The sequence below is a fragment of the Heptranchias perlo genome, chromosome 28, assembly GCF_035084215.1.
Source record: "Heptranchias perlo isolate sHepPer1 chromosome 28, sHepPer1.hap1, whole genome shotgun sequence".
Classification (NCBI taxonomy): domain Eukaryota; kingdom Metazoa; phylum Chordata; class Chondrichthyes; order Hexanchiformes; family Hexanchidae; genus Heptranchias; species Heptranchias perlo.
In genome coordinates, this window is record NC_090352.1 from 9,649,069 (window position 1) to 9,676,440 (window position 27,372).

The following is a 27,372-nucleotide window of genomic DNA, read 5'->3' on the forward strand; positions in this document are numbered from 1 at the left end:
CATTGCTGTTTGTGGGACCTTGCTGTGAGCAAAGTGACTGCAGTGACTACACTTCAATAGCTGTAAAGTGCTTGGGACATCATGAGGTTGTGAAAGGCGCTATATAAATGCAATTCCTTCCTCCCCTCTCCCAATCCTGGCTGGATTGGCCAGGTTAAGGTCAGATCAGGGGGGGTAGGATCATGGCAAGTTCTGGGCTAGAATTTTCCAATTCTGTGCTCATGTTCACCAGCTTATGATTTGTTGCAGGTTCATTTTAAAGGGCAGAAATTTGCAAGCGGCTGAGTGGAAAATCCCAACCTTGCAATTTGCTTTGTCGCTGATGACAATTCAGTAAAAACTCTAACAGCGTAACTCCCACTTCCATATCACTAACAGAGCAGCTAAGGTGATCCGGGGGGGGTACTTTTACACCAGTAGCACAGTTGGAATGTGACCTTTTTGTGCCCACTTTAGGAAATTCAGGATAAGTCACGAACTGGATTATCTGATCAAAATCAGGCGGGTGCCAATCCCACCTTCTCAGCTGGGTCCAGGGAAGTCCTGTAACTTGAAGCTACCTCCCATTTTGTTAGGGATAAACAAACGATGCTTCAACAAATTAAGCAAAACAAGGCTGGAACCTTACAAACAGATTACTGGTCATCAAAAATTATAGTCTGCTGCAAGCTGCTTTTATTCCTTCTTCCGTTCCACACTGACTCATGATGGTGTACTGCCCTCCAGTATCTTGCTCAAGTAGCCAAAAACCTTGATAGTGCGTATTTGCAGGTTGTTTGACCATGGAGGATACAATCCCATTCTCCCCCAATATTCACGTGCACTTTCTTGCAGGGATATCTGGATAGAATGGGAATAGAAACTAGGGCCTTTTGGTGTAGCCCAGAGAATCCACAGGGTGTGATCCCATCAGTTGAGCTGGGATTGTGCCTGCCATGGAACTTTGCTGCTGACCCCCACTAAAGATTTCCGGGTCATTGTAGGAGCCTCCAAGAGCAGGCCATCGATGGTTTGGTGGCCTCCATCTGCTGAAAGCCCCAGAACCACTGGCCAGCCTGGGGGGGAGGGGGTACTGGGACCCCTCAACCCCCGAAAGTCATCTTGCTACTCCCGTGACCACCTTACACATGGGACTGCTTTCAACAGTGAAAACAAAATTGCAGCCCCCTCCCCCACCCCCCGATCTCAGCCTGGACCCACAATTTGGCCCTGCCTCCACCAGTTATGGTGAGCTGAAACCAATGGTACCTGTGCCGATATCACACCAATTCCCAACTAAGGGCTGGAGCATAGGCAATCCTGACCGAGGGAGTCCTGGCCCCACCTCTCCCTTAGATCTATGGCCTCATAGGTGCAGGTGGGGGCGACTCAGCCCCCACAACACAATACCTGAAACTCTAGCCTTATGGCCAGCATACAACGTATCCAGGTAGTGACCGAGTTTGCAGCCTTTCTGCCAGACACCCGCCAAATTTATAGCAGGAGTCCACCAGAGCGGCGAGCAATTTCAGGGCCGGAGTCTTTATACCCTAGACCACCCTAGGACTTCATCTCTAACCCAACCAATACAGCAGTCTCTTAACAGGCAGCTTGATCCATGTGGTCTCTGATGTTATTCTTTCGTTAACAGCCAGGAGGTAAACGAGAGCAGGAATAGGTCCCAGGTTCCCCACCAAGCTCCCTGCATAGATAGCAGTGTCCCTCCTTTGCCCTGGGGAAGAACGTCACGTCGGCAACTCCCCCAACAACGTGGAGCAGTTCAGAAAGTCCTCCCTCTGTAGGGAGCCACAGGGGTTGGAAGATATTTGATCTGTTCTATCTTGGACATAGAAAGTGTTTTGTTGAAACTCGCAGTATTTGATGTAGAGAGGATATCAGAAGTCACATAATCACAGCTCCGTCCCACCTCCCCCTGTGTAGATTGATTAATGATTAGTATTTTAACAGCAAAACAAACATCAAATAAAACATTCCCGAAAATAACTCGCATTAGATCAGAAAACCTGCCTCCAGCCTGGTCAAACTGCAATCATTAACCAACAGGAACTGTATGGAACGGGTCGTATTCTAGAAATCGGAGTTTCGAGTCATTTCTTTCTGCTGATGGCTCTCCAATTAAAAATGGACTTTAGCTGGGCCAGGCTGCCTGGAATGGATATGGCATTTATTCTTTTAATAACTATGAGAGTCTTGCCTGCTGTGATATGTGGTACAGTGCTTCCTTTCCTAAATTATGTGATATATTTATATTAATTATTTATTTAAGTTATTGGTGCAGTTGTTGTACATTTTTCTTATATTTTATGGGTTTTTTCTCATATGGCATTTGCAGGAGCATACATGATACATCGGGGCTGTTAGCTTGACTGTACCTAATGGGATAGTAATGTTACACTGTTCAGGATTAGGGTCTTTTGTTGGCAGTGATTGGAGCAGGGAAACTGGGCGGAGGCGTACAGCAGCTACCTAGACTTTTGAGGGCACGTTGGGTTGACTCATTATTCTTATGGTCTGTGCTGTAAGCAGGGTTTCTTCAGAGTCACGACGGCTCCAAGGTAACACACCTGGTAATGAAAGTTCGGAACCAAGTCAACTCTCCATGTGAATCAGATAGGGCCACAGTACATCAGGGCACTGCTGGTAATTGAACAGCAAGTCCAGCTCACTAATGGAACCTGGAGGGGTTAGGGGTTGACCTGTCACTGGGGGCAGGGATTCTTCCCATTCAGCTCTAGATAACCCTGCAAGGCTCCACCATAACAGATAGAGTGATCCTGGCTGGTCAAGCAGTGGAGAGTACACAGTACTCTGTATTGTAAGCTGCATGGTTTTAGCTGGTTAAATTCCAGCAGTACCCCCTGTGCACACTAAGCCTCGGCTCTGCAAACCTACACCTAAGCTGCCTGGACTTAGTTAAGTGTGGTATGTTCCAGTGGGAGTGAATGGGCGCTCTTTATTGGGAAAAACAGAAATTCTACAGGTAAACATTTCTCAGTAGCTTGCCTCGGAGACTCTTTAAACATAGCGATGGGATCCTTTGCAAGCCAGACATCTGACTGACCAAAGAAATTTGTGGTCAGGATGTGATCTTGTCTTTCCTTGCCCATCAGCCCTCTCCCAATGGGTGTTGAAGAGTTTGACCTTTTTTGGCGTCATGTTGTTTCCTTCTCCTGGCAAGAGAGGGAGGCATTGCAATCCACTCACACTGGTCTGGTAATAAAATCTGGTAAAGGCAATACCAATTACCGACTACTTGTAACTGATATCAGGACAGACTGATTGCTAGTTGTAATTAATCATGTGTCAGGACACAGACTGAGAAAATAAATAAATCAGCCTAACAAGAAGAAAGATCAAAGCCCAGAAATTACTGTTGGTGATATTTATGGACGGACACTGAACACGTTTGTATGACATTCCTCTGTCCACTACTTAAAGGAGGTATTAACCCATTTAAAATGAGTGAATTAACATCTCTTATGAGCATATGAAAAGAAGAGTGCAATAAGACCATCAAGCCCATCCCCCATCCAAACAAGGTGTAACCAAGTACACCTAGCCACTCGGTCTCCTGGGAGCGAGAAGAAAAAGAGAGGCCAATTCAAGAAAAACTGGGAAATTCCTCTTCAGTTTTCTAAGGCAAATGTGGAGCCCATAACTCCTTGTAATCCGAGCCAACCACTAATTACCCTGTAGAATCAAAGAATCATACAGCATGGAAGGAAGCCTGAGTCGGTTCTTTCAAAGAGATATCCAATTAGTCCCACTCCCCCGCTCTTTCCCCATAGCCCTGCAAATTTTTCCTTTTCAAGTGTTTTTCCAATTATATATGGAATTATCCAACTATAAATGGAAATGTCCTCTTCTCTCAGGAACTTGTCAAGGTTCCTTTTAAAGAACTGCACCAAATGTCTTGATAATCTGTTCCAGAGGACAATGACAATAGATATTTCCTGGCATGTGACCTAACTCTTTGTCTATAGATTTCACATATATGCCCTCTGGTCTCACCATCCTTATCCATTTCAAGTAACCTATCCAACCTGGCTGTAACCAATTTCCTCATTTCAAAATTTCAATTATATCCCCCACTTCAAGCCTGCTTTTCTCTAAAATAAGCCTAACTATTGGGGGCCTATCCTCATAACTAGGAGTTCCAAGGCTCATTTCAGTCTCATTCCTTTACACCTTCTGCAGACCCTCGACATCTCCCGCTATGTGTGGATCCAAAACTGGATACAGCACTCTAATTATTGGTGTACCAAAGACTCCTATAGCCTAAGTACAATGCTTTATGTATTGCACATGATTTTCCTAGTAGTGCAGCCTAAAACCTTCTTTCCTTTCTTGATGGCCACCTTACACTGCTTGTGCATCTTTAACAAGTTAGCAACCATTAACCCCTGGGCTCTTTTTGATATCTTACCGCCAGCAGTGCAAAAGACAATGTTAAGCATTGGCAACCATCTTCAGCCAGAAGTGCCGAGTGGATGATCCTTCTCGGTCTCCTCCTGAGTTTCCCACCTTCACAGATGTCAGTTTTCAGCCAATTCGATTCACTCCACATGATATCAAGAAATGGCTGAGTGCAGTGGACACAGCAAAGTCTACGGGCCCAGACAACATCCCTGTTGCAGCACTGAAGACCTGTGCTCCAGAACTAGCTGTGCCTCTAGCCGAGCTGTTCCAATACGGCAACAACACTGGCATCTACCCGGCAAAGTGGAAAATTGCCCAGGTATGTCCTGTCCACAAAAAGCAGGACAAATCCAACCTGGCCAATTATCACCTACCAGCCTACTCTTAATTGTCAGCAAAGTGATGGAGGGAGTTAGTAGTGCTATCAAGCGACATTTACTCACCAATAACCTGCTCACAGATGCTCAGTTTGGGTTCTGCCAGGACCACTTGGCCCCAGACCTCATTACAGCCTTGGTCCAAACATGGACACAATCCTGGAACTCCCTATCCACCAGCACTGTGGGAGCACCTTCATCACATGAACTGCAGCGCAAGATGAAAGCTCACCACCACCTTCTCAAGGGCAACTAGGGATGGGCAATAAATGCTGATCTTGCCAGCGATGCCCATATCCCAAATATGAATTTTAAAAAAGCAGATGTCCCTCTAATGGTATAAACATACCTGGAATTTTCCATTCCCAAGAGACAGGAAGGTCATGTGAGTGTGTTAACTGTTCACTAATATCACTAACAGTGACTTTTAGACTTATGAGCCTAAGTACTTTACAGGTATTTAAATTGAGTTGCTTGGTTGACAGGTGAGGGTGTCTGATCTAATTGGGTTGGATTTTTTTCCTCTTATTAGCAAGCTTAGGTGAAGGGCCAAGACCCAGACAGCAGGACGCCACAGAGGTTGAAAAGAATCGGAGAGTAGATTAGATAAATCAATGAGCAGTGTCCCCTGACGTCAAGCTTGGATTTAAAAGGCTGTAGGGGGAAATGTAGAATGAGGCAGGTAAGGAGTTTCACAGTTTTGGATCTTATAATCAGTCTGGTTCCTGAATTTGACCTGTGTTGTGTTTGGATCTTTGAATCTCATCTATCTCTCACTTGCAGGTGAGCCTCCCTTTGTTAAATTTGTTTTTTCTGTGTCCTTTTTTCAATCACGTGTCCATCAGACATTAATATAATTTCAAAGGATAAATGAGATACAAATGTTTTCAAAAATAATATTTTAAATATTAACCGTTTGTGATCAATTTTAAAATTTGGTGTAACAGCTTTTTTTCCCGAGGGAACTGGATAGCACAGTGGGTTTGCACACTCTCCTTTTAACCCTGGGACCTGGATTCAAATCTAACCCTGGCTATCAGGGTGAAGATTTCCTCTCTCTGCTACTTGCTACATGACATGAGCTTTGGGAAGTCTTAACCCATTCCATGTTGGTGTGAGCCCACAGTACAAAGCTAGCACGACAATGGTAATCTCACTGAGACAGGCCACAGATGGTAGGTGTGAGAAACAGAAAATACCACACTGGTACAGTAGGGGTTGGTGCTGAGGCACAGTGTTGGGCAAAGTAGGAGTTTTACTCCATAGCTCCCCACGTTAAACTTGACCTGGAGTGTTTAATGCTGACACTGAGTACCAAAAATGGGAAAGTGTTTCGTTCATGAGCACTAACATCACTCATCTTGATGAGCACAATCCTCTGCAAAAAAAAAGTTGTTCTATATTTTATCCTTTTTGAAATCCCAGTCATATTTCTGCTGGATATTAATAATTCATGGAAACTACTCTGACTTTCCTTGGCATTGCCAAGTATTGGGTAGAAAAAACCCTATTTGTAAGGACTTGTAAGATGAAAGTAGACAAGGTCCCAGGTTCAATAGCTAATCTTGGTCAAGGTGACAGTTGAGATGATACAATTGGCCTTGGTGTCCTTTGGCCAAGATGTTGAAAAACATCAGCCAGGGTTCCCTTTCCTGATCATTATCCCGTGGCTTCTTGTAGAAAGTGCAAGTGTGATGACAGTAGGCAAGGACACGATTGGGCTCCCCACACTCACAAACCTAGCCTCGCACACAAGGAATGGCTATTTGAGAAAAGTACCTGAAACCTGTGGGATCATACTGCAGAGTCAGGAGCGGAGGGGAGAACATTGGAGAGAGATATATCTACTCATATTGTAGTGGGGGGGGAATACATTCATTGGCAAGGGATCAATATACTCATTGTAGAGGGAATACATTTGATGGAGAGGATGATTATACTCATTGTACGGGAGGGAATACATTAATTGGAGGAGGCTAAATGCATTTATTAAAGGAGGGATAAGTACATTCATTGGAGGGGGGTAAATACACATGGAGGGGGATAAATATATTCATTGAGGGGATAAATACACCCATCTCTAATGTTATGCTCTTTATGTTATACTATAGAAGAACAACTTTGCAGTAATGAAGAGGTAATTAAAGGAGGAAGGATCGAATGGCCGGAGAATCGAGTAGAAAGAAGTGTGATGACTTACATTTGCCCTGTTGGATTCCGACCCTATCCAGTCAGTTGGAGATACTGCAACAGAGACAATTATTGGAGTCAACTGCGAAATGTTTATGGTGAAACAGCACTTGAAGCAACATGCAACGGTTCGTCTTTATCTAGAATGTTAAACTCCCTTTTCCAGTGATTCGACTCCAATGTTATGGGAAAGTCGATTTTAATTGAGTTAAAAATCAATATATAGTATTCAAAGGGTTATGCAGCTCTATATTGACTGCATGTTCTTATCAAATCAGTCTTAATATTAAAAAATTGGTTTTGACCTTGGTAAACCAAAAGTAGAAGTTTAAACATTCAACATGAGTCTTTCCAGTAGATTGCTTTCATTGTGACACATTCCTGGCCCATGAATATTAAGTTGCCCCATTTCTTACCAAATTCCCACAACATTCCCTTCAAAATCACCCACTATGGATGTCAGCTGTGCCCAATTACACAGGGGTGTCCAAATTACAGCCCCCAAGACCTAGTCCACAAAGCCCAGGCAACTCAATTCCATGATCACTTGTATTTCATACCCGTTTGTCCTGTTTGAAAGTCATGGGCCTGGAAATGTCAATTTTTGCACTGGTGCCTGACTGGTGGATAAATCCTAAATTATAACGCCAGCATCTGTTAGTATCAACAACTTGAGTTATATGTAAACCAACGGGAAGAAGGATTTAAATTTTATAAATGGCCTGTACGCACCTGAAGTACGCCCAAAAAGTCAAAGTGTTTGGAGCCCCCTCCTCCCAGTCCCATTGTGCTTGCATCAATACATCCTTTCTCTCTGTTAGTGTCGCAGAGACAGGTCGATGGCTTTTAAAATATATTTAGTGATCTCTATCCGCTCAGAAGCATGGCCTGTTTTTAATACAGGTATGTGATGTTATCGTACGAAAGTTTGATACACTTGTACCAAATTCATCTGACCACTATTCTAATGGGAACACAGGAACTGGAGTAGGCCACTCAATCCTGTTCTGCCATTCAACCAGATCATGGCTGATCTGTATATTAACTCCATCTACTTATCTTGGTTCCATATCCCTTCATACTCTTGCTTAACAAAAATCAATCAATCTCAGTTTTGAAATTTTAAATTGACCCCCAGCCTCAACAGCTTTTTAGGGGAGAGAGTTCCAGATTTCCACTACCCTTTGTGTGAAGAAGTGCTTCCTGACATCACCCCAGAACGGCCTAGATCTAATTTTAAGGTTGTGTCCCCCTGTTCTGGACTTCCCCAGTAAATGGGGGCATTAACTCATTTAATTTAATTATCACCAAGAGTAATATTTAGCCTATGATGCGTAGCTCCATTGCTTTTCCAGATCGTAATGGATCTGTAAGGAAGAAGACCCCATACTTAGTTTGAATTTCTCACACTGTTAGTGTTAGAGAGTATATTATAGAGGCGAGCTTGGAGAGAATGAGAATTCCAGATGTAAAGCCTTCATTCATAGATTTTATTGTAGGAAAATGATACTCACAGACAACACACATGGCGATGCGACGGATGCAGGAGACCTCATGTTACTGTTGCTCAGCTCAAGCTCGGTCTCTACCTAACTCCCATGACGGTAGCTCGCAATTATACCTTCTGTAAAGCCATTATATACACACCTGTCCCATGACCCTGCTCCTAGTTACGTTAGGACCCGTTGGCTCAACATTCCAAAGATGCACTGGCTCATTGGGGGTGAAAAGGTTCCACATCACGGTCTCAGGACATAACATAAATTGTCTTATCTACTTGCATTTACGGAAAAGGGTAAACATATAGGAATCCAAATACATCTTACATGATGGCAGTGGTACCAGCCTTGCAGGTTTGACTGTCTTATTGACATTCTGCACATACTAACTGTTTCAGCAAATTTCTGAAGACACTGTCTTCTAACTACAAAATGGAGTCTTCAGTTCAAAATGGAATCCGAATACAACTTTACCTGGCAGAGCTTCTCTCAGAGTCAGACATAGTAACAATAACAACAACATGTGCATTTATATCCCTCCTTTAACATAGGCGCTTCGTAAATACACGTAAGACAATGGGTGGCAAGCCGGGAAAGGAACGATTAGGAAGGAGGACCGAAGACTTGGTCAGAGAGATGGGTCTTGAGGAGCTCCATCCACAGGCATTGCATACTGGGAAATCCTGGACCCACTGATACGTACGGCCACCCACAAGGCACTCTGTCAGCGCCCATTGACAAAAAAATCAACTGCCATTATTTTTATGCTTCTGTTCATAATATGTTTTTACATTTGCTTTCCTCCCATCCTCAGGAACCACTGCTTAGTCCATTGATTCCTTAAAGATGGTTACCAGGACTTGGCTGCTTTCATTACCTACTCCCTTTAGTAATCAAACGTTAAGTCTAACTGAATGCCCTCAGTCTGCCTTTGGGACTCAACAGGGCTCCTAATATTTTGCTAATCATTTGCTTACTATATTTATAAACCTTTCACATTGTGCTTTATATTCCCCACAATCTAAACCCCATTTCCGATTGTACTCCTGACCAGTTTTTTAATATCATTTACCTTACTCATATTCATTTCTGTCCTTGGTTCTACCTTTAGATCTATACTTGAAGAAAGTTCTTCCCCCCCCCCCCATTTCTTTCCTTGTTGCCCACATCAGATCCATCTTCCTCTGCTACACCTCTTCCCCAGTGATATTTAGAGACTCCATATTCTCAGTAATCTGTTCCATTTTTTCATTTGTATTCCTCCCTTCTAACAATGTGTTCCAGTATAGCCCACTTAGTTCCAGTCTGGCTCTCTTGGTTCCCTCATCTCCTTAAAATTGCCTCCTTAAAATTGAGAGTCTTTGTTATACTCCTCCCCTTCTCCATTGTAACCCTGACTTCAAACTCACCCATATCATGATTGCTATTTCTAAGGTGCTCTCTAACTATAACCTTCTCCACCATCCCTGGTTGTTCCATAGTATCAGGATTAGTATTACCCTGCAGTATTACCCCCCTCCCACCCCTGAGTAGGTTCTTTAACCATTGTATTGTGCCCTATAACACGTTTTTGTTCTTTTAGTCCCATGTTAGATGTCGCAATATATCCCTGGTTAGTTGAAGTCTTCCATGACAATTTCAGGCAATCGCTCAGATGCTTCCCTCCTGACCCGGAGGCCTGTAACAGATCCCAATAGTTACATTTTTTTCCTTTTAATATCACGTACTTTGATTCACACTGTTTCCACTTTATCTGCTCCTGAGCCATATTTCTCAATCTCTTTCACATAAAAGCCATCCTCTTCCAGTGTATCCTTGCTATTCCTCTGGATCAATTTATATTATTGTATTCCCCCCCCCCAACCGTGTATGTAATTATTTAGCCATGTCTTCATGCCTCTGCCTGTGCAGTTTTCATTAGTGTACACCTTCCGTTCTCTGATTTTGTTTTTAAGTCTCCTGGTGTTGGTGAACAGAATTTGGAGACATCAATTAATCCCCCGCCACCCACCTCAATCTGACCTACTCCATTATTTTATTGTCATTTCCTCATCTGGTGATGTCCTTAGCCTTTGTACTTGAACTGCTGTCTACCATCCCCTCCACTGTTCCATAACATCTGGCCTCTGTATCTTTTCTAGCTCCATCTTTCTTTACTTCCCTTTATTTTTGGTTTGCTCTGTTTGCTCATACCCTTTACCCCATTACTCTGTTCCCACTGCCCTACCTGCTCTTTTGGGAAGGACACTGGTACCAGTCGGGCTCTGGTGAAGAACATCCAGCCTGAACAGTTTCCTCCTCCTAGAAATGACTCGGAAACCTTCCCTTCTATACAATCTACTCGGGCCGCAACTTGCTACTGCATTTGTTTCTCCCTAACCAGGTACATTGTGTAGCACTAGCAGTAATCCGGAGATTACCATCCTCAACCTCTTATACGATAATCTAGTCCCTAACTCGTTAAGCTTACCCTGCAAGACCTCCATCCTACTCCTCCCGTGTTGGTTCCTATGTGAACCATGAGTCCAGACTGGCCTACACAAGGGGTCTTTCCCTCAGCTCCATTGCGTCCCTTAACCCTGGGAGACAACATATCATTTGATACTTGGATTGAAGCTGCAAATCAGGCGCCTGCCCCTTAAATGTGGGCTCCTCCCCCACCATCACCTGGTCTCACGCATAGGCTTACTGTCACCCCCTGCAGGAAACAGTATGGGCTCACATGGAATTAATCTTAACCCTCTCCTGAACTGTAATTGCAGAAATGACTTGCCTCGCACCAAAACATTTTGAATTTGGATCGTTTGCCCCTGTTGAGAACACCTACAAAGTTAAAGCTTCAGTCACATTTCAGTGTTTTGATGGATACCAGCTGATTGGTTCAGCTACGAGGACCTGCTTGGCAAATGGCCATTGGAGTGGGACGTTGCCAAGATGTAACTCTGAAGGTATTTATTTGGTTTTTACTTCTTTTACACTGCTCACGAGAACAACAATCTTTTCAAATGCAGATAGGATGGTCTAGTAAGAATAATAGATCAGAATTTAGATTTGTTTCTAAGGATTTTACACATAGGAACAGGAGTAGGCCATTCAGCCCCTCGAGCCTGTTCCGCCATTCTTGGCTGATCTGCATCTTAACTCCATCTGTCTGCCTTGGTTCCGTAACCCTTAATACCCTTGCCTAACAAAAATCTAACGATCTCAATTTTGAAACACCTACAAAGCATGATCCTTAACTTGAGTTGTCTGACATAATCTGACTCAATTACAAGGAGACATTTAACTTACTGTCTGGGCTCACTCCAAAGGTACCAAGGACTGAACAGGGCACAGTTCTATGTAAAGTGATAACTACTTTATTGCATTACGTTATCTAGTCAATGATAGGACGACTGTTAGCTTAGTCATCACAAACAGAACGTGTAATGCAGTATAGCTCCATTCAGATTACAATATCACACCCTTAGCTGAGTTCAACTTATTATAGCAGGTTGACCCCATTCAATTCTAAAGAGTACAATATGTGCTTGGCAAATTTAACCCTTTTAGTTTATATAACAAAAAAAAGACTTGCATATATATGGGGCCTTATCACATATCTCAGGAACATCCCAAAGTGCATTACATAGAATGAATTACGTTATGCACCTACTGCTGTTATGTGGGTAAACAAATGAGAAAAAAAATGTATTTATATAATGCCTTTCACTTCCTCAGCACATCCCAAAGAGCTTCACAGACAATGAAGAACATTTGAAGTGTAGTCAGTGTTGTAACATTAGGAAAACACAGCAGCTAATTTGCACACAGCAAGGTCCCAAAAACAGCAATGAGATAAATGACCAGATAATTTGTTTTCTCGTAGTGTTTATTGAGGGGTAAGTGTTAGCCTGGATATCAGACTAACTCCCCTGCCGTTCTTCGACTAGAGCCATGGAATTTTTAATGGCCACCTGAGAGGGCAGATGGGTACTCAGTTTAACTGATGGGGACTCATCTGAAAGACGGCACCTCCAACAGTGCAGCACTCCCTCAGTACTGCACTAAGGTGTCAGCCTAGATTTTGTGCTCAAGTCTCTGGAGTGGGACTTGAACCTACAACCTTTTGACTCAGACGAGTGTGCTACCATTGAGCCACAACTGACTCTAGGAGACTTGAGCACATATTCCAGGCTGACACTCCTGATGCAAATTGCTAAACTGCTTTATTTCACAGCAACTGAACATACAGAACAACAGTTATGATTGGACTCATAGATACAACTTATCTTTCATGTAATAATATGAATTCTGTAAACAGTGTGTTCGATTGTGTTTGAACTCTGTTCAGAGAATAGTCCAATTGCCGTGACAATTGTATTGTATAACAGTGTGTAATAAGTGTGTATTTAGCATAAGTTAGAAGAAGACAAACCAGGAAAGGCGGCAACTTCATGGAGACTTAAATCAACAAACTGCAGAGGAAGAAGGAATCACTTCAATATAGCAGTTAATTCATCTTTTGGCTATGTTCAGCAGCCTTTCATCTTCAAATTTCTCCTTACTTCTGTTGGTTAAGATGAATATGGACAATTCCAAGAGTAGGGAAAGAGAATAAGAAGAATGTAGGATGAATGGTAGGAGACTACATGATACAACACAGAGGGGAGAGCTGGTGAATAGCTCAGTGAAATCATCAGTGCAATTGACAGCAGCAGTAAAGAAGGCAAACAAGATCTTGGGGTGTAGAGCCTGTATATGCCTGGGGTAAAATAGCAAGCTTGTACAGATCACTGGTTAAACTTGAATTCCTGTCACTATAGCATGGTGGAGACTTCCTGACTTTCAGGAGGATACACAGGAATTAGGCACCTGAGGTATGAGGAGAGACCTTGGACACCATGAAGGTTTACACAGTAGAATAGCAGGCGGAATAGAATGGAATAGAAAACTTAAGGAAGTTTTCAAGATTCAAAGGGATGTGGATAAATTGTTTAATGTAAATTGGGGGCACAGAGTGACCGCAGAAGAGGGAAGGTGAACAGACAGTTTAGACTTAACTACTTCACACAGAGGTTGGTGAATAAGTGGAACAGGCTGTCCAGGGAGCCGGTAAAGGCAGATCGTGTTAGCAGATTCAGAGTGAACTGGATAGGCTTTTCGTGAATGAGGGGCATTAGGGATAGAGTATGCGATGGGATTTTTTAAACCTTGCAATTGACCAGATGGGTCGCAATGTCCTAATCCTTCCCATGGACATTCCTGTGTTCCCAAATAACTGTGGCATTGGGTTACGTTCCATTCCTACACTCTGGGACCTGGAATCAAGTCCATCCAGATGGAGTTTTACCTGCTGGCTGTAAGGATCTGAGGTGAAATGAGTTTGAGAAGTCTAAACCCAGTTCCTAATGGGCACAGACCCATATTAGTAAATGCACTGTCATAATTTGGCACAAATTGATAACAAATTAACAGTTGCACTGAGGGAAACCCCAATGAAAGCTGCATTTGGAACTGAATGTCAGGGATGGTACTCTTTTGATACTGGACTATGATATGTGCCTCAAAGGTGTAGAGGGAGCTTTACTCTGCATCTGCATGAGATGTACTTTACCTGACCTAGCAATCCACGATGCAGATACTGAAAGTCAAAGGTGGAAAAGTATTCCAGTTCTCATGCGGACACCTTCATTCTGTGTCTTTAAATGCGATGCCTTTAACAGGGAGGATCGACAGGATGATGTAGTATTAGTTCAAGATTAAAATCATAATCTGGGTCCCTGTCCTATTTTCATTAGAAGGTCTCTATATTCAACATGATTTTATTTTCTCCATTTAGACACATTCTGCCCCAACCCTGGAATCCCTTTTGGTGCAAGAAAAGAAGGGAAGTATTATGATGTCTTTTCAACTGTCCAATACCACTGTGACAAACACATTTTACGGGGTTCATCAAAACGCACATGCTTGGAAACCGGCCAGTGGTCTGGAGTGGAGCCTCGATGCGAAAGTAAACCTTTTTATATCTCGCTATTTTTTCTAAATCTTTTATCATAACTAGCAGATCTCCCATGGCATTGTTTCCATTAAGGAATTCAGAGGAAATTTCTTTACCTCGAGAGTGGTTAGAATGTGGAACTCGCTACCACATGGAGTGGTTGAGGTGATTAGCATGAATGGATTTAAGGGGAAGCCAGATACGTACATGAGGGAGAAAGGAATAGATAGGCTGAAATAAAGTAGGGTGGGAGGAGGCTCGTGTGGAGTATAAACACCAGCACAGACTAGTTGTACCTCTTTCTATGCTGCAAATTCTATGTATTTATATGTTCATGCCAAGCCAGAGGATGCGATGTTTTATAAGGAAAGGAGTGTTGTAGCATGTCACACACAGTGTATTACTCTGCTGCTAAAGGAAAGATGCGTGTAATCCAGCCTATTTGTTGGAGACGATCAATACCATTGAAACTGGAGAATTCCTATATTAGACTTGCAGTGTCAGGGTGCAGCTTAGACATTGATCTTTCACCTCTGGGTCCTGAGTTCAAATCGAGCCCAGGCTGATGGAATTGAACATTCCTCTGTCTCCTGGCTGTATCGGTGCTATGCAGAATGGGTTTGAGGATTCTCATTCCAGTTCCTAGTGTGAATGGCTGACAACATTAAATTAAATTTTTGTTAGATAAGGATATCAAGGGATATGGAGTAAAGGTGGGAAAATAGAGATGGGGTGCAGATCAGCCATGATCTATTTGAATGACGGAGTAGGCCCGAGGGGCTGAATGGCCTACACCTGTTTCTATTGTTCCTATGTTCTTAGACCACAAGGTCTTATTTCTGTAAACAGCATATCTTGAGGTCAGTTGGAAGTTAATTGCTCTTAGCCACATCTTAAGGTCAATTAGAGGGTATTTTCTGTTGCTCTTAAAGTTTATTTAACACTAGCAAGAAGTGACTGGTTTTCTTTGTCTTTTTCATATATTTTTTAACTGACAGAAATGTGCAAGTGACACCAGAGAAGTGATCAGCACATGTCAAAACTCATACACTTATTAGTTGATGTCCCATGGAGTTCCTCACAATGAGTCAGACAGTATATAAGAACAATTATTTATAATAGGAAGGGGACTTGGGGTCTGGCAACACTGGGGTGGGGGGTCTAAGGATCTAGCAGTACTTTGAGGGGATTCTGGGGGTTGGAACAATTAGGGGAGGGGGCCTGGGAGCTCTAAGCATTGTGGATGGTTCTGGAATATGGAAGACAGGAAGGGAGTTGTGGGGTGTGGGGGGGGGGGGGGGGGGGGCTACTGGGTCCAGAAGAACTGGGGAGAGAGAACCTGCAGCGTTGTAGAGCAGGATTCAGACATTATGTCCAGTGAGCAAAATGACTGTAACAGGACTTAAACCTGCAATCTTCTGATAACAGCATGATTAACACCAAAGTCAGACACCTTGTCCATTAGGGTATACAACCATCTATAGTATTGGTGAGGGGGATGGCATCTGGCATCCTTGAGGGAATGGAGAGTCTAGGCGAGTGGGCCCAAAATGCCCTTGCCCCTCTTGGACCATTAGACACAACACCCACCACACTCCTGGCTGTCAGTTTCCATTCCTGGACCATCTTAAGCACTTTTTTGACCATCAAGCAGTCCTCCCTCATAGCTACCCCCATCATCAGCAGTACCTGCCTTTGAGTTCTTGTCTTAAAGCATCTGGTGCACTATTAGTGTGTTTACCAACTCATTAAAAAAAACAAAATTGCTCAGAAATTGATTGTTACATAGAATTATATAGACTGTACAGCACAGAAGCAGGCCATTTGGCCCAACTAGTCCATGCCGATGTTTATGCTCCACACGACCTTCCTCCGACCCCTTTTCATCTAACCCCATCAGTATAACCTTCTATTCCTTTCTCCCTCATGTGTTTATCTAGCTTCCCTTTAAATGTATCTATGCTAGTCGCCTCAATTACTCCTTGTGGTAGCGAGTTCCACATTCTAACCACTCTCTGGATAAAGAAGTTTCTCCTAAATTCCCTATTGAATTTATTAGTGACTATTTTATATTTATGGTCCCTCCTTCTGGTCTCCCCTGCAAGTAGAAACATCTTCTCTATGTGTACCCTATCAAACCCTTTCATAATCTTAAAGTCTTCTATCAGGTCACCCCTCAGCCTAGAGAAAAGAGCCTCATCCTGTTCAATCTTTCCTGATAGGTTTAACCTCTCAGTTCTGGTTTCATTCTTGTAAATCTTTTTTGCACCTTCTCCAGTGCCTGTATATCCTTTTTATAATATGGACACAGTATCCCAAGTGTGGTCTAACCGAGGTTCTATACAGGTTTAACATAACTTCTCTGCTTTCAATTCTATCCCTCTAGAAATGAACCCCAGTGCTTTGTTGTCATTTTTAATGGCCTTATTAACCTATGTCGCTACTTTTAGTGAATTGTGTATCTGTACCCCTATATCACTTTGCTCCTCTACCCCATTTTGAAGGAATATGTGGCCTCGTTATTCTTCCTACTAAAATGCACCACCTCACACTTATCTATGTTGAAATTCATTTGCCAATTACATGTCCATTGTGCAAGTTTATTAATGTCTTCTTGTACTTTGTCGCAGTCCTCCTCAGTATTAACTATACCCCCCAATTTGGTGTTGTCCGCAAAGTTTGAGATGGTACTTCCAATTACCAAGTCAAAATTGTTTTTGTAAATGGTGAATAACAGTGGTCACAGCACCGATTCTTGTGGAACATCACTTCCCACCTTTTGTCAGTATGAGTAACATTGTTTACACAGTGATCAAGTTTTAAACTCACAAAGTGGTTTGTTATCTTTCTTGGAGAGAATTTTTTTAGTTAAATTGGGAACCAAAATGAAGAATTGTGGGGTGTTTTGTGACGTTTAATATGGACAACAGACAATCAGGAACATTGTATTAATTCACATTCAACTACTGGCTAGGTTTAGAATACATAGAAAAATGAACTGAAATCCCCTACAATTTTCCACTAAGAAAAATAAATCTATTCTCAGTAAACAATCTTTGTTTTGTTTTCTACCAACAGAAGATAACACAGGTACTGTTAATCACAGGTGTTGACTAACTGTCTTGTGTAGTAAAAGTTATGATGTGGAGATGCCGGTGATGGACTGGGGTTGACAATTGTAAACAATTTTACAACACCAAGTTATAGTCCAGCAATTTTATTTTAAAATAAAATTGCTGGACTATAACTTGGTGTTGTAAAATTGTTTACAATAGTAAAAGTTAAACAGCTCATGTTAGAAAAATAGCAGTTATTATTTTAAATCTGAAACATGCTTGAAATAAAACTTTGAGAATTCAATCTCTGGTTTGCTTCAAAGTCTTTTGGAGTGTGAAAAGGAAACCTGGAAAGCTGAGGCTGCCACACAACCTATTATATTAATAAGCAGTTACTGCAAAACACAGACTATTCAACAGCACAAGCAATCTCTCCCCATGCGGCTGTAACATGCTACATTTCGTTGTTGAATAGGCAAATACTCTTTTGATAACGTGGAGGACCTGGCAAAAGAATTGGATGTCTTGGAGTCAACAGTTCGCAATCCAGGTAAGATTGATGCATATCTGATTTTCATTATTATTATTATTATTATTATCCTGTGGTGTTGCTCATGGGTAGGTTGGGATCTGGAGCATGGTTGTGATGTTTTGTTGCTAACCTGGCCTGTACCTTTTAAGGCTACTGGTCAGCACTTCCTGAGGTGGACTGATTTAAATACACATGTCCTGAGGCCTATTAGAAACTAGTTGCTGTTGGACTTTTCTCTAGATTTGAAGCTGTTTGGCTTCCATCCTTGGGGAGAGGTCAGGTTAAGTAAAGATCAGAAAAAAAAACAGCAGCAAATGCCTGGCTTTCTTTTTGTTTTTGGATACTTTATGTTCAAAAGTTGTTCAGTTGTGATTTGTTGGTGTTTTACACAAAGTGTAACATATGAAGTGTGATAGGCTCATACCACAACCTTTATGCACATATATTACAAGTATCTAGTTGATTTTGCAACAGAAATACCACATTGCCAATAGTACAGAAAGTAGGTAATTGGTACATATAGAGACATATCTGGTTTCTTTAGTCCTTCAATGCCAAGCATGAGGAGAAACCACTTAAAGGGAAAACAATAGGACATCAGTGCCAGAGTGTTCTGTCTGTTTACATATAACTGAGGGGCATTTGTCAATCAGTCCAGGTCAATTGATGAATGTGGAGGTCCCTGCACCCCATCACCCTCCTAAATGCCCACAGGGACTACGCACTGCCCAAACCCAGTGTCCAATAGGACTCCTGACTCAACCATCTACAGAAATAATGACCGTGACCCTGTCAGTGAGTCACAACACCCAAGCCGACCAACTGAGGGGCATATTTCTGCAAGTATCACATCATGTGTTATGCAGCAGGAGAAAGTATACCCAGTCACATGATTTCTCAGGATTGGGTGGTTGCAGGTCAGCTGACAGGCAGCCCCCATACATTCAGTGGAGTTACTCCATGACACCTGCCCATCAGTGATTTCACAGTGCAGTCTAAGACAGTGGAAGAACCCAAATCTGTTGGATTTCTGTACAGATCAAAATTTCAACCGATATTATGATAAGAGTGTATTATTGTCAGTATAAAATGGAAAGGGCTGTGAGCAACAAGCACAGGCGCTTTCCCTAGACTTTCCTTCCTGTTTAATGTTCCCTGCAGTGCGGGCGGTATGACCAGATTATACTGCTGTCTTCAGTCAGTCTGACTACACGTGCTTATGTTTCCTCAGACCTTAATTCTAGAACAGAAGTCAACCCAGGTCAGAAAAGAGGGGTCAATGTCTTCTTTGTCATCGATGCCTCAAGAAGGGTTGGAAACGAAAACTTCATCAAGTCTTTAAACTTTGTTAAAACCTTTATTAACAGGGTAAGTGTGATTGTTAGAACTGTCAAATTATCCCAGTTCCACAAGTTCATTCTCAAGTGTCAAAGAGTCAGCACTAAGGTGATCAGGAGTAGGAACGAGTTACAACAGACTGGTACAAAAGGAAGAATGTACTGCATACATTATTAATGGCCTGGTCTTCGGTTTATTCCTTCGGTGGGTCATTTTAATATTTTAAATATATTTCAAAACATGACCCTTAACAGAACTGTAAGTTACAGATTTGGAGTTTAATTGAGGGATTCAGGTCATTTATATACAAAACAATGGATATTTATATTTTTGTAATAGCTTTGTAACAGAAAGAATTCATGACCACTTGGTTTTGACACTTGAAACTGTGCTATACGGACACTTTAAGATGTTTCTGCTAATATTACATAGTGCATCTTCAACTAACTTGTATAGATCTGAGAACGCTAGTCAAAGTGTTTGAGCTTTCCCTGAAATAGGGGATAGCTGGGAATGAGTCACAGGCTGGAATCTAATCGAGAGGATCAGATTGTTTGTATCTAGAATAATATTATCTGAAGGGGAGAATAAGAGAGAGAGTCAGCTTGGGCTGCTCTTTTGCAATTCCTAATGGTCAGTTACAGAGTGGCTTTGGTCGGGGCCTGGGTCCAGTGTCCCAGCATTGAGGTGACCACCTGTCCAATTCCAAAACGAACAATCCACTTTTTGGGCTGTCTGAAAATTTCTAATATGTAAACAAGGCACCAACATTTTGTTTCATTTTTAAAACAAGGACCTATTTTTTTCACTTAATTCTGTATCTCATAATATGCAGACATTATCTACTAAGCTTTGCAATGATCTTTCATCAGTGAAGGAATCCTGACAACTCAACTCCCAGGATTATTACCCCGCTCTGCTCTCCTTGTCTTTGGTTTTTGAATTTGGCAGAAGCTGGGAACCCTACTGGACCAAGAAGGGTCTACTTCCTTTGCCTCACTGTGCTTTTCCCACCTTTATTCATGTAGTCACCGTTATACTAACATTGCACGTGTGTCATTTTGGCACTGTTGGTCACACTCTCACCTCAGAGTCAGAAGGCTGTGGGTTGAAGCCCCCACTAAGGACTTAAGCACTGAGTCTAGGCTGCCATTTCAGTGCAATACTGAGGGAGTGCTGCATCATCAGATAAAAGGTTAAACTGGGTCCTGTTTGAAGAAGAACTGGGAGGTCTACCAGTGATCAACACTGATATCTCAATCTATGCTATCTATTGCTATTTTGCCGTATACAAAATGGCTGCTGTATTTGCCTACTTAACAAAAGTAACTGCACTTCAAAGTATGTGGAACTCTGAGAATAGATGAGATATTCTATAATTGGAATTCTTTCTCTTACATATGTATGAAAATTGAAAGCACATACAAAGGGCAAATTATATTGGGAACATGATACAATATTTGATTTGAGAGATCCTGTTTCCTGCTGTCCCTTAGGTGTCAGATGTTAATGGTCTGGTCCGATTTGAAGTTGTCGCATTTGGATCATATTCCATAATGATCACAGACATCAAGGAAAACCTTACTCCTAAGGCTGTGATAGAAAGAATCAAACGTGTTGATTATAGAGGTAAGTTGGACAAGCCCATTGTAGTTGGGACAAAAAACAGAAGGTGGAAATACACAGCACATTAGTCAGCATCTGTGAAGGGAAAAGTCAGGTCATGACGCTTTGGGTGTGTACCCTTCATCGGAACTGAACACCGAGAGATCAGCAGGAATTTTAGTACAGTTGGAAAAGAGAGAGAAAAAGGGGGGGAGGTGGGGGAAGAGGGTGAGAGAACCAACAAATATACCAATCACAGCATAAATGTGTTAAATGGCCTGCAGACTGCTTAATAGTAACACTTGGATGATAAAAAAGATCATCAGTGAGATAACGCAGATGTGTAGACAGGACAAAAGAACGTGTCGAGTGGGTGTAAAAGACACGGGTGAGAAATAGAGGAAAAAATACTGCAGATGCATCAGACATAAAATTAAAGCAGAAAATGCAAGTGAAATAAGGTTGATCCACTGATTGCAAGAGAAAAAGAATGGATGCACGTCCTGGGTTCCATCCCTGCTCGCCCTGTGCTCTGACACAGGGTCTCCCTTTAACAAAAGCAAAGTCAGCAAAATCCAAACGAGTGTCAGGCAGATCCCCTTTCCTGGGCAACTTTAGGCGTCACCTTTTGTATTGGTTTATCTGGAAATTCCCAGAAAATTCTGATATATTTCTAACTTTTCTCCAACTATCTGGTCACTGCTCTGCAGTTGCCTCATTTCTGTAGCTGCTACAAAAGTCTGGATTATTAAAGGCCCAACTGTGCCCCGTTGGTGTGCGTGGCAAATAACTAGTGGTTAGAGCCAGTTCAGACTACAATGATTTCTTCTTTTTTTGTCAATTTGTGCCCTGTTCCACATGGACACTGATATTTTGTTTCAGTCTGCTGTCGGTGATTAAAAGAAAGGGGGCTCTCTTTGTCTTCATTTTATTTTATACCCCTTGCTTTTGGGCATGTGTCTCCAATGAAGGAGCAGTTTTGGAGAATAAGATGAACGAGATGAGAATTCAAACAATAAACATGGATGAGTGTCTCCATCAGTTTAATGATTACTTTTTTGTTGTTGCAAATTTTCCTTCATCCGTTGAAGAATATTACAACAACACGGGAAGAAGAACGGGAATAGCTCTGGAGCTAGTCCACTCCTCCATCAACGAAACTGTAAAACTTCAGATCGAAAATGGACAACCTGTCCCAAAGCAGGTCATCATTATAATCACTGGTGGTGAGTCTCTGAGGGGACGGGTGTGTTTTAATAAGCACTTGTATATAGGGCAGGAAATGGGATTGGGTTGGTGGGATTGGGCCGAATAGGGGTGGGATCATGGCCTTCTTTGCTGCTGATGAAAATTCATGAAATACGTTCAATAACTGATGACCTCTCTGCCCTTCATGAGACAGATGAGCATATTAGACAAACAGCCTTTCATTTAAAATAAAAAGTTTAGCATCCGGTTTACCTCTTAAAGTTCTGGACAATTTGCACATGGGTCTGTTCATTCACATTAGTTGGGAGGTGGGGGGGGGGGGGAGGTGGGTGTGTATATTTCCTAATGTGTATGGGTATCCCCTATTGCCAGCTGGTGTGTGTTCTCTCACATCAACTGGTGCTTTTACATTTTGTGTGTTCCCTTATGCCAGTCACTGTGTATGTGTTTGGGTTGTGTGCATCTGTACACACAAGTGTGTCCCCTCATGTAACGTTCTCAGCTGAATGTTATAATATATTTATAAAACACATTTCAAATCAAAACATCTCAAAGTACTTCACAACAGATGACTGTTTTTGGAGCACAGTGACTGTTTTATGTAGGCAGAAATGGCAGCAACATCCCATGCACAGCCAAACACGAGATGAATGAGTTAATCTGTTTTTGGTGGTGTTGACCAGGACACCTGAAAACTCCCCTCTCTTCATTGATCTTTCACATTCACTTTGAACCAATGGAACAGAGTTAACCGGGGTGAAATTCGTCCTGGGCGATAGTGCATCAGCGGTCCTTCTGACACTCCGCCAGTGTGTCAGCCAATGTTTCATCGGAAAGACGACACCTCCTGAGGGAATGCAGCATTCCCTCAGTACTGCACTGCAGCCTCAATTTATGCATTCAAGGGGTGGGGCTCAATTGCAGAACCTCCTGATGCAAAGGTGAGAGTGCTACTGACTAAGTATCATCATAGTGTACTCAAGTCAATTCCAAATGATCGCCATTGCCAAGTACTCACTGATCACTGGCTGTCATCTTACGCTTTTCAGATGAGACATTAAACAGAGGCCCTGTCTGCCCTCTCAGGTGGACGTAAAAGATCCCATGGCACTATTTTGAAGAGGAGCAGGGGAGTTCTTCCTAGTGTCCTGGCCAATATTTATTCCTCAACCAATGTCATTAAAACAGATTATCTGGTCATTTATTTCATTGCTGTTTGTGAGGGTTTGCTGTTGTGTACTTCCTTGGTTCTCAAGCGCTTTGGGATATCCTGATAAAATGCAAGTCTTTTCATTTATTCCTGTTCTTTCACAGTTGTTTTCCGTTCAGCTGTCTCTGATACTTCCCCACCTCCTCCTTGCCCACCACGCCCAGGCCTCCCCTAAGCTTCCCACACCCACTCTAGCCCTGCACCTCTGGCTCTTTCCACTTTCTCTCCCATCTCCCTCCACGTCTTCTCTGAGTTCATCTTGTCCGAAACCCACCTCTTGCTCCCTTGACCCCATTCCCACTAACCTGCTGACCACCTACCTTCCCTTCCTGGCCCCCATATTGGCTGACATTGTAAACGTTTCCTTCTCCTCAGGTACTGTCCCTCTCCCGGTCAAAAGCATCATCATCACCCCCCATCTCCTCAAAAAAAAAAATCCTCGACCCCTCTATCCTTGCAAACTACCACCTCAGCTCCAACCTCCCTTTCCTCTATCCCCGCCCACCCCCCACCCCCACCCCCACCCCAGCCACTGTCTCAGGCTGAACCAGACCGTTTGCGACCTCAGCATCCTATTCAACCCTGAGCTGAGCTTCTGACCCCCTATCCTCTCCATCACAAAGACTATCTACTTCCAGCTCCGTAACATCGCTCGTCTCCACCCCTGCCTCAGCCTGTCTGCTGCTAAAACCCTCAGTCATGCCTTTGTTATCTCCAGACTTGACAATTCCAATGCTTTGCTGGCTGGCCTCCCATCCACCACTCTCTAAACTTCAATTCATCCCGACCCTATTTGTGTTACCTCCTCCAGCCCTACAGACACCCCCCTCCCCTCCATTCCTCTGACTCTAGCATCTTGTACACTTCCCCTCCCTTCACTTCACCATGAGCAGCTGTTCCTTCAGCTGTCTAGCCACCTGATATGGAATTTCCTCCCTAAACCCCCCCTCCCTTCCCACCCTCTGCCTCCACATCCCTCTCCTCAAGACCCTCCTTAAAAACCCATCTCTGACTAAGCTTTTGGTCATCCCTTTTGATATTGTCTGATTACACCTCTGAGAAGCACTTTGGGATGTTTTTTCTATGTTAAAGAACATAAGAAATAGGAGCAGGAGTAGGCCATACAGCCCCTCAAGCCTACTGCGCCATTCAATCAGATCATGGCTGATCTTCGACTTCAACTCCACTTTCCCGCCCTATCCCCATATCCTTTCGTTCCATAGAGTCCAAAAATCTATCACATTCAACGACTCAGCATGCACAGCCCTCTGGGGAAGAGAATTCCAATGATTCACAACTCTCTGAGTGAAGAAATTCCTCCTCATTTCACTCTTGAATGGTCGACCCCTTATCCTGCGACTAGTTCCCCTAGTTCTAGACTCTCCAGCCAGGGGAAACAACTTCTCAGCATCTACCCTGTCAAGCTCCCTCAGAATCTTGTATGTTTCAATGAGATCAGCTCTCATTCTTCTAAATTCCAGAGAGTATAGGCCCATTCTACTCAATCTCTTCTCATAGGACAACCCTCTCATCCCAGGAATTAATCTAGTGAACCTTCATTGCACCCCCTCTAAAGCAAGTATACCCTTCCTTAGGTAAGGAGACCAAAACCATACACAGTACTCCAGGTGAGGTCTCACCAAAGCCCTGTACAATTGTAGTAAGACTTCCTTACTTTTGTACTCCAACACCCTTGCAATAAAAGCCAACATGCCATTTGCCTTCCTAATTGTTTGCTGTACCTGCATGCTAACTTTTTGTGTTTCTTGTATGAGGACACCCAAATCCCTCTGAACACCAACATTTAATAGTTTGTCACCATTTAAAAAAATATTCTGTTTTTCTATTCTTCCTACCAAAGTGAATAACCTCACATTTCTCCACATTATACTCCATCTGCCAGCTTCTTGCCCACTCACCTAACCTGTCCATATCCCCTTGCAGACTCTTTGTGTCCTCCTCACAGCTTACCTTCCCACCTAGCTTTGTATTGTCAGCAAACTTGGATACATTACTCTCGGTCCCTTCATCTAAGTCATTAATATAGATTGTAAATAGCTGAGGCCCAAGCACTGATCCTTGCAGCACTCCACTAGTTACAGCCAGCCAATCTGAAAATGACCCATTTATCCCTACTCTCAGTTTTTTGTCCGTTAACCAATCCTCTATCCATGCTAACATATTACCCCCAACCCCATGAGCCCTTATTCTGTGTAACAACTTTTCATGTGGCATCTTATTGAATGCCTTTTGAAAATCCAAACATACTACAACCACTGGTTCCCCTTCATCTACCCTGCTAGTTACATAAGACCATAAGAGATAGGAGCAGGAGTAGGCCATTCGGCCCCTCGAGCCTGCTCCGCCATTTAATGAGATCATGGCTGATCTGATTTTTACCTCAACTCCACTTTCCCGCTCTTTCCCCATATCCTTTGACTCCCTTGCTGATCAAAAATTTGTCTAACTCAGCCGTGAATGTATTCAATGACTCAGCCTCCACAGCTTTTTGAGGTAAAGAATTCCAAAGATTCATGACCCTCTGGGAGAAGAAATTCCTCCTCATTTCCGTCTTAACGGGCGACCCCTTATTCTGAGACTATGCTCCCTAATTTTAGATTCCCCCCATGAGGGGTAACATCCTCTCAGCATCTACCCTATCGCGTCCCCTCAGAATCTTGTATGTTTCAATAAGATCTCTCATTCTTCTAAACATCCTCAAAAAACTCCAGTAATTTGTCAAACGCAATTTCCTTTTCATAAAATGATTGTGATGATTGACTCTGCCTAATAATATTATGATTTTCCAAGTGCCCTGTTACCACTTCCTTAATAATGGATTCCAGCATTTTCCCGACGACTGATATCAGGTTAACTGGCCTGTAGTTCCCCGTTTTCTCTCTCCCTCCTTTCTTTCTTGAATAGCGGGGTTACATTTGCTACCTTCCAATCCGCTGGGACCGTTCTGGAATCTAGGGAATTTTGGAAGATCACAACCAATGCATCCACTATCTCTGCAGCCATCTCTTTTAGAACCCTAGGATGTAGGCCATCAGGTCCAGGGGATTTATCGGCTTTCAGTCCCATTAGTTTCTCCAGTACTTTTTCTCTGCTGATACTGATTACTTTAAGTTCCTCACTCTCATTAGCCCCTTGGTTCCCCACTATTTCTGGTATGCTTTTTGTGTCTACTACTGTCGAAGACAGACACAAAAGGTGCTATATAAATGCAAATTATTGTTGTTATTTTCTGTTTATAACTTTTTTTCTTTCAAGTGTTTGCTTTAACTTTTTCCTTTCCAATCTTGAATGTATTCCTCCTTCACTTTGTACACAGGTACACTATGCAGTGTCAGCACATGGGCCTTTTCAGTGATGAAAACTGTTTCCCTCGGGAAGTAATTCTCTGTTGTGGCAGGACTTCAAGTCTTTTTCTTTTCTTTCAATAGGACTCTACAATGGGAAACCAGCACCTTTTATCGTCACAAAGAAAATTTCAGATCAACTCTCACATTTGCCAAACTGTCTAGGTAATCCATCTAACTCTCTGCATAGTGTGCGTGACCCGCGGGGACCACAAAACCAACAATGTCAAAAAAAATGTATTGGGGCCGATTTTAAGTTGCCGAAGTCGACGGCAACAGGATGGTGATGGCCTCAAAATGGGGACGGACCCCTGGGTGGCCGAAGAACCTGCCTGTTTCAGGTGGCCGGTCCCTTTTAATATGCAAATCGGGGCCCTATGATGGACAGGACCAGACAGGACTTACAATTTTTTTTTCTTTTCTTTCAATAGGACTCCACAATGGGGTGCTGGCACCTGTTAATGTCACAAAGAAAATTTCAGATCAACTTTCAGATCAAGGCATGCACCATGCACGCTCCGACCAGTTGTATTGGCAGTCGAGCCAAAAAGGAGTGTGCAAAGATAATCATGATGTGGAGATGCCGGTGATG

General features: G+C 42.8%; 1 protein-coding gene across 1 annotated transcript in view; it reads left to right on the plus strand.

The window, feature by feature from the left end:
• The first annotated feature begins 2,054 nt into the window (after window positions 1-2,054).
• Window positions 2,055-27,372, plus strand: part of LOC137299248 (complement factor B-like) — a 49,634-nt gene continuing 24,316 nt past the window's right edge. The window contains exons 1-9 of the mRNA XM_067967910.1: window positions 2,055-2,209; window positions 6,908-7,114; window positions 11,248-11,433; window positions 14,307-14,477; window positions 17,997-18,071; window positions 19,285-19,421; window positions 20,888-21,020; window positions 22,088-22,222; window positions 26,865-26,945. Of these exons, the coding sequence (XP_067824011.1) occupies window positions 2,104-2,209; window positions 6,908-7,114; window positions 11,248-11,433; window positions 14,307-14,477; window positions 17,997-18,071; window positions 19,285-19,421; window positions 20,888-21,020; window positions 22,088-22,222; window positions 26,865-26,945 (1,231 nt within the window). The 5' untranslated portion in view covers window positions 2,055-2,103. The remainder of the gene's footprint in view (window positions 2,210-6,907; window positions 7,115-11,247; window positions 11,434-14,306; window positions 14,478-17,996; window positions 18,072-19,284; window positions 19,422-20,887; window positions 21,021-22,087; window positions 22,223-26,864; window positions 26,946-27,372) is intronic.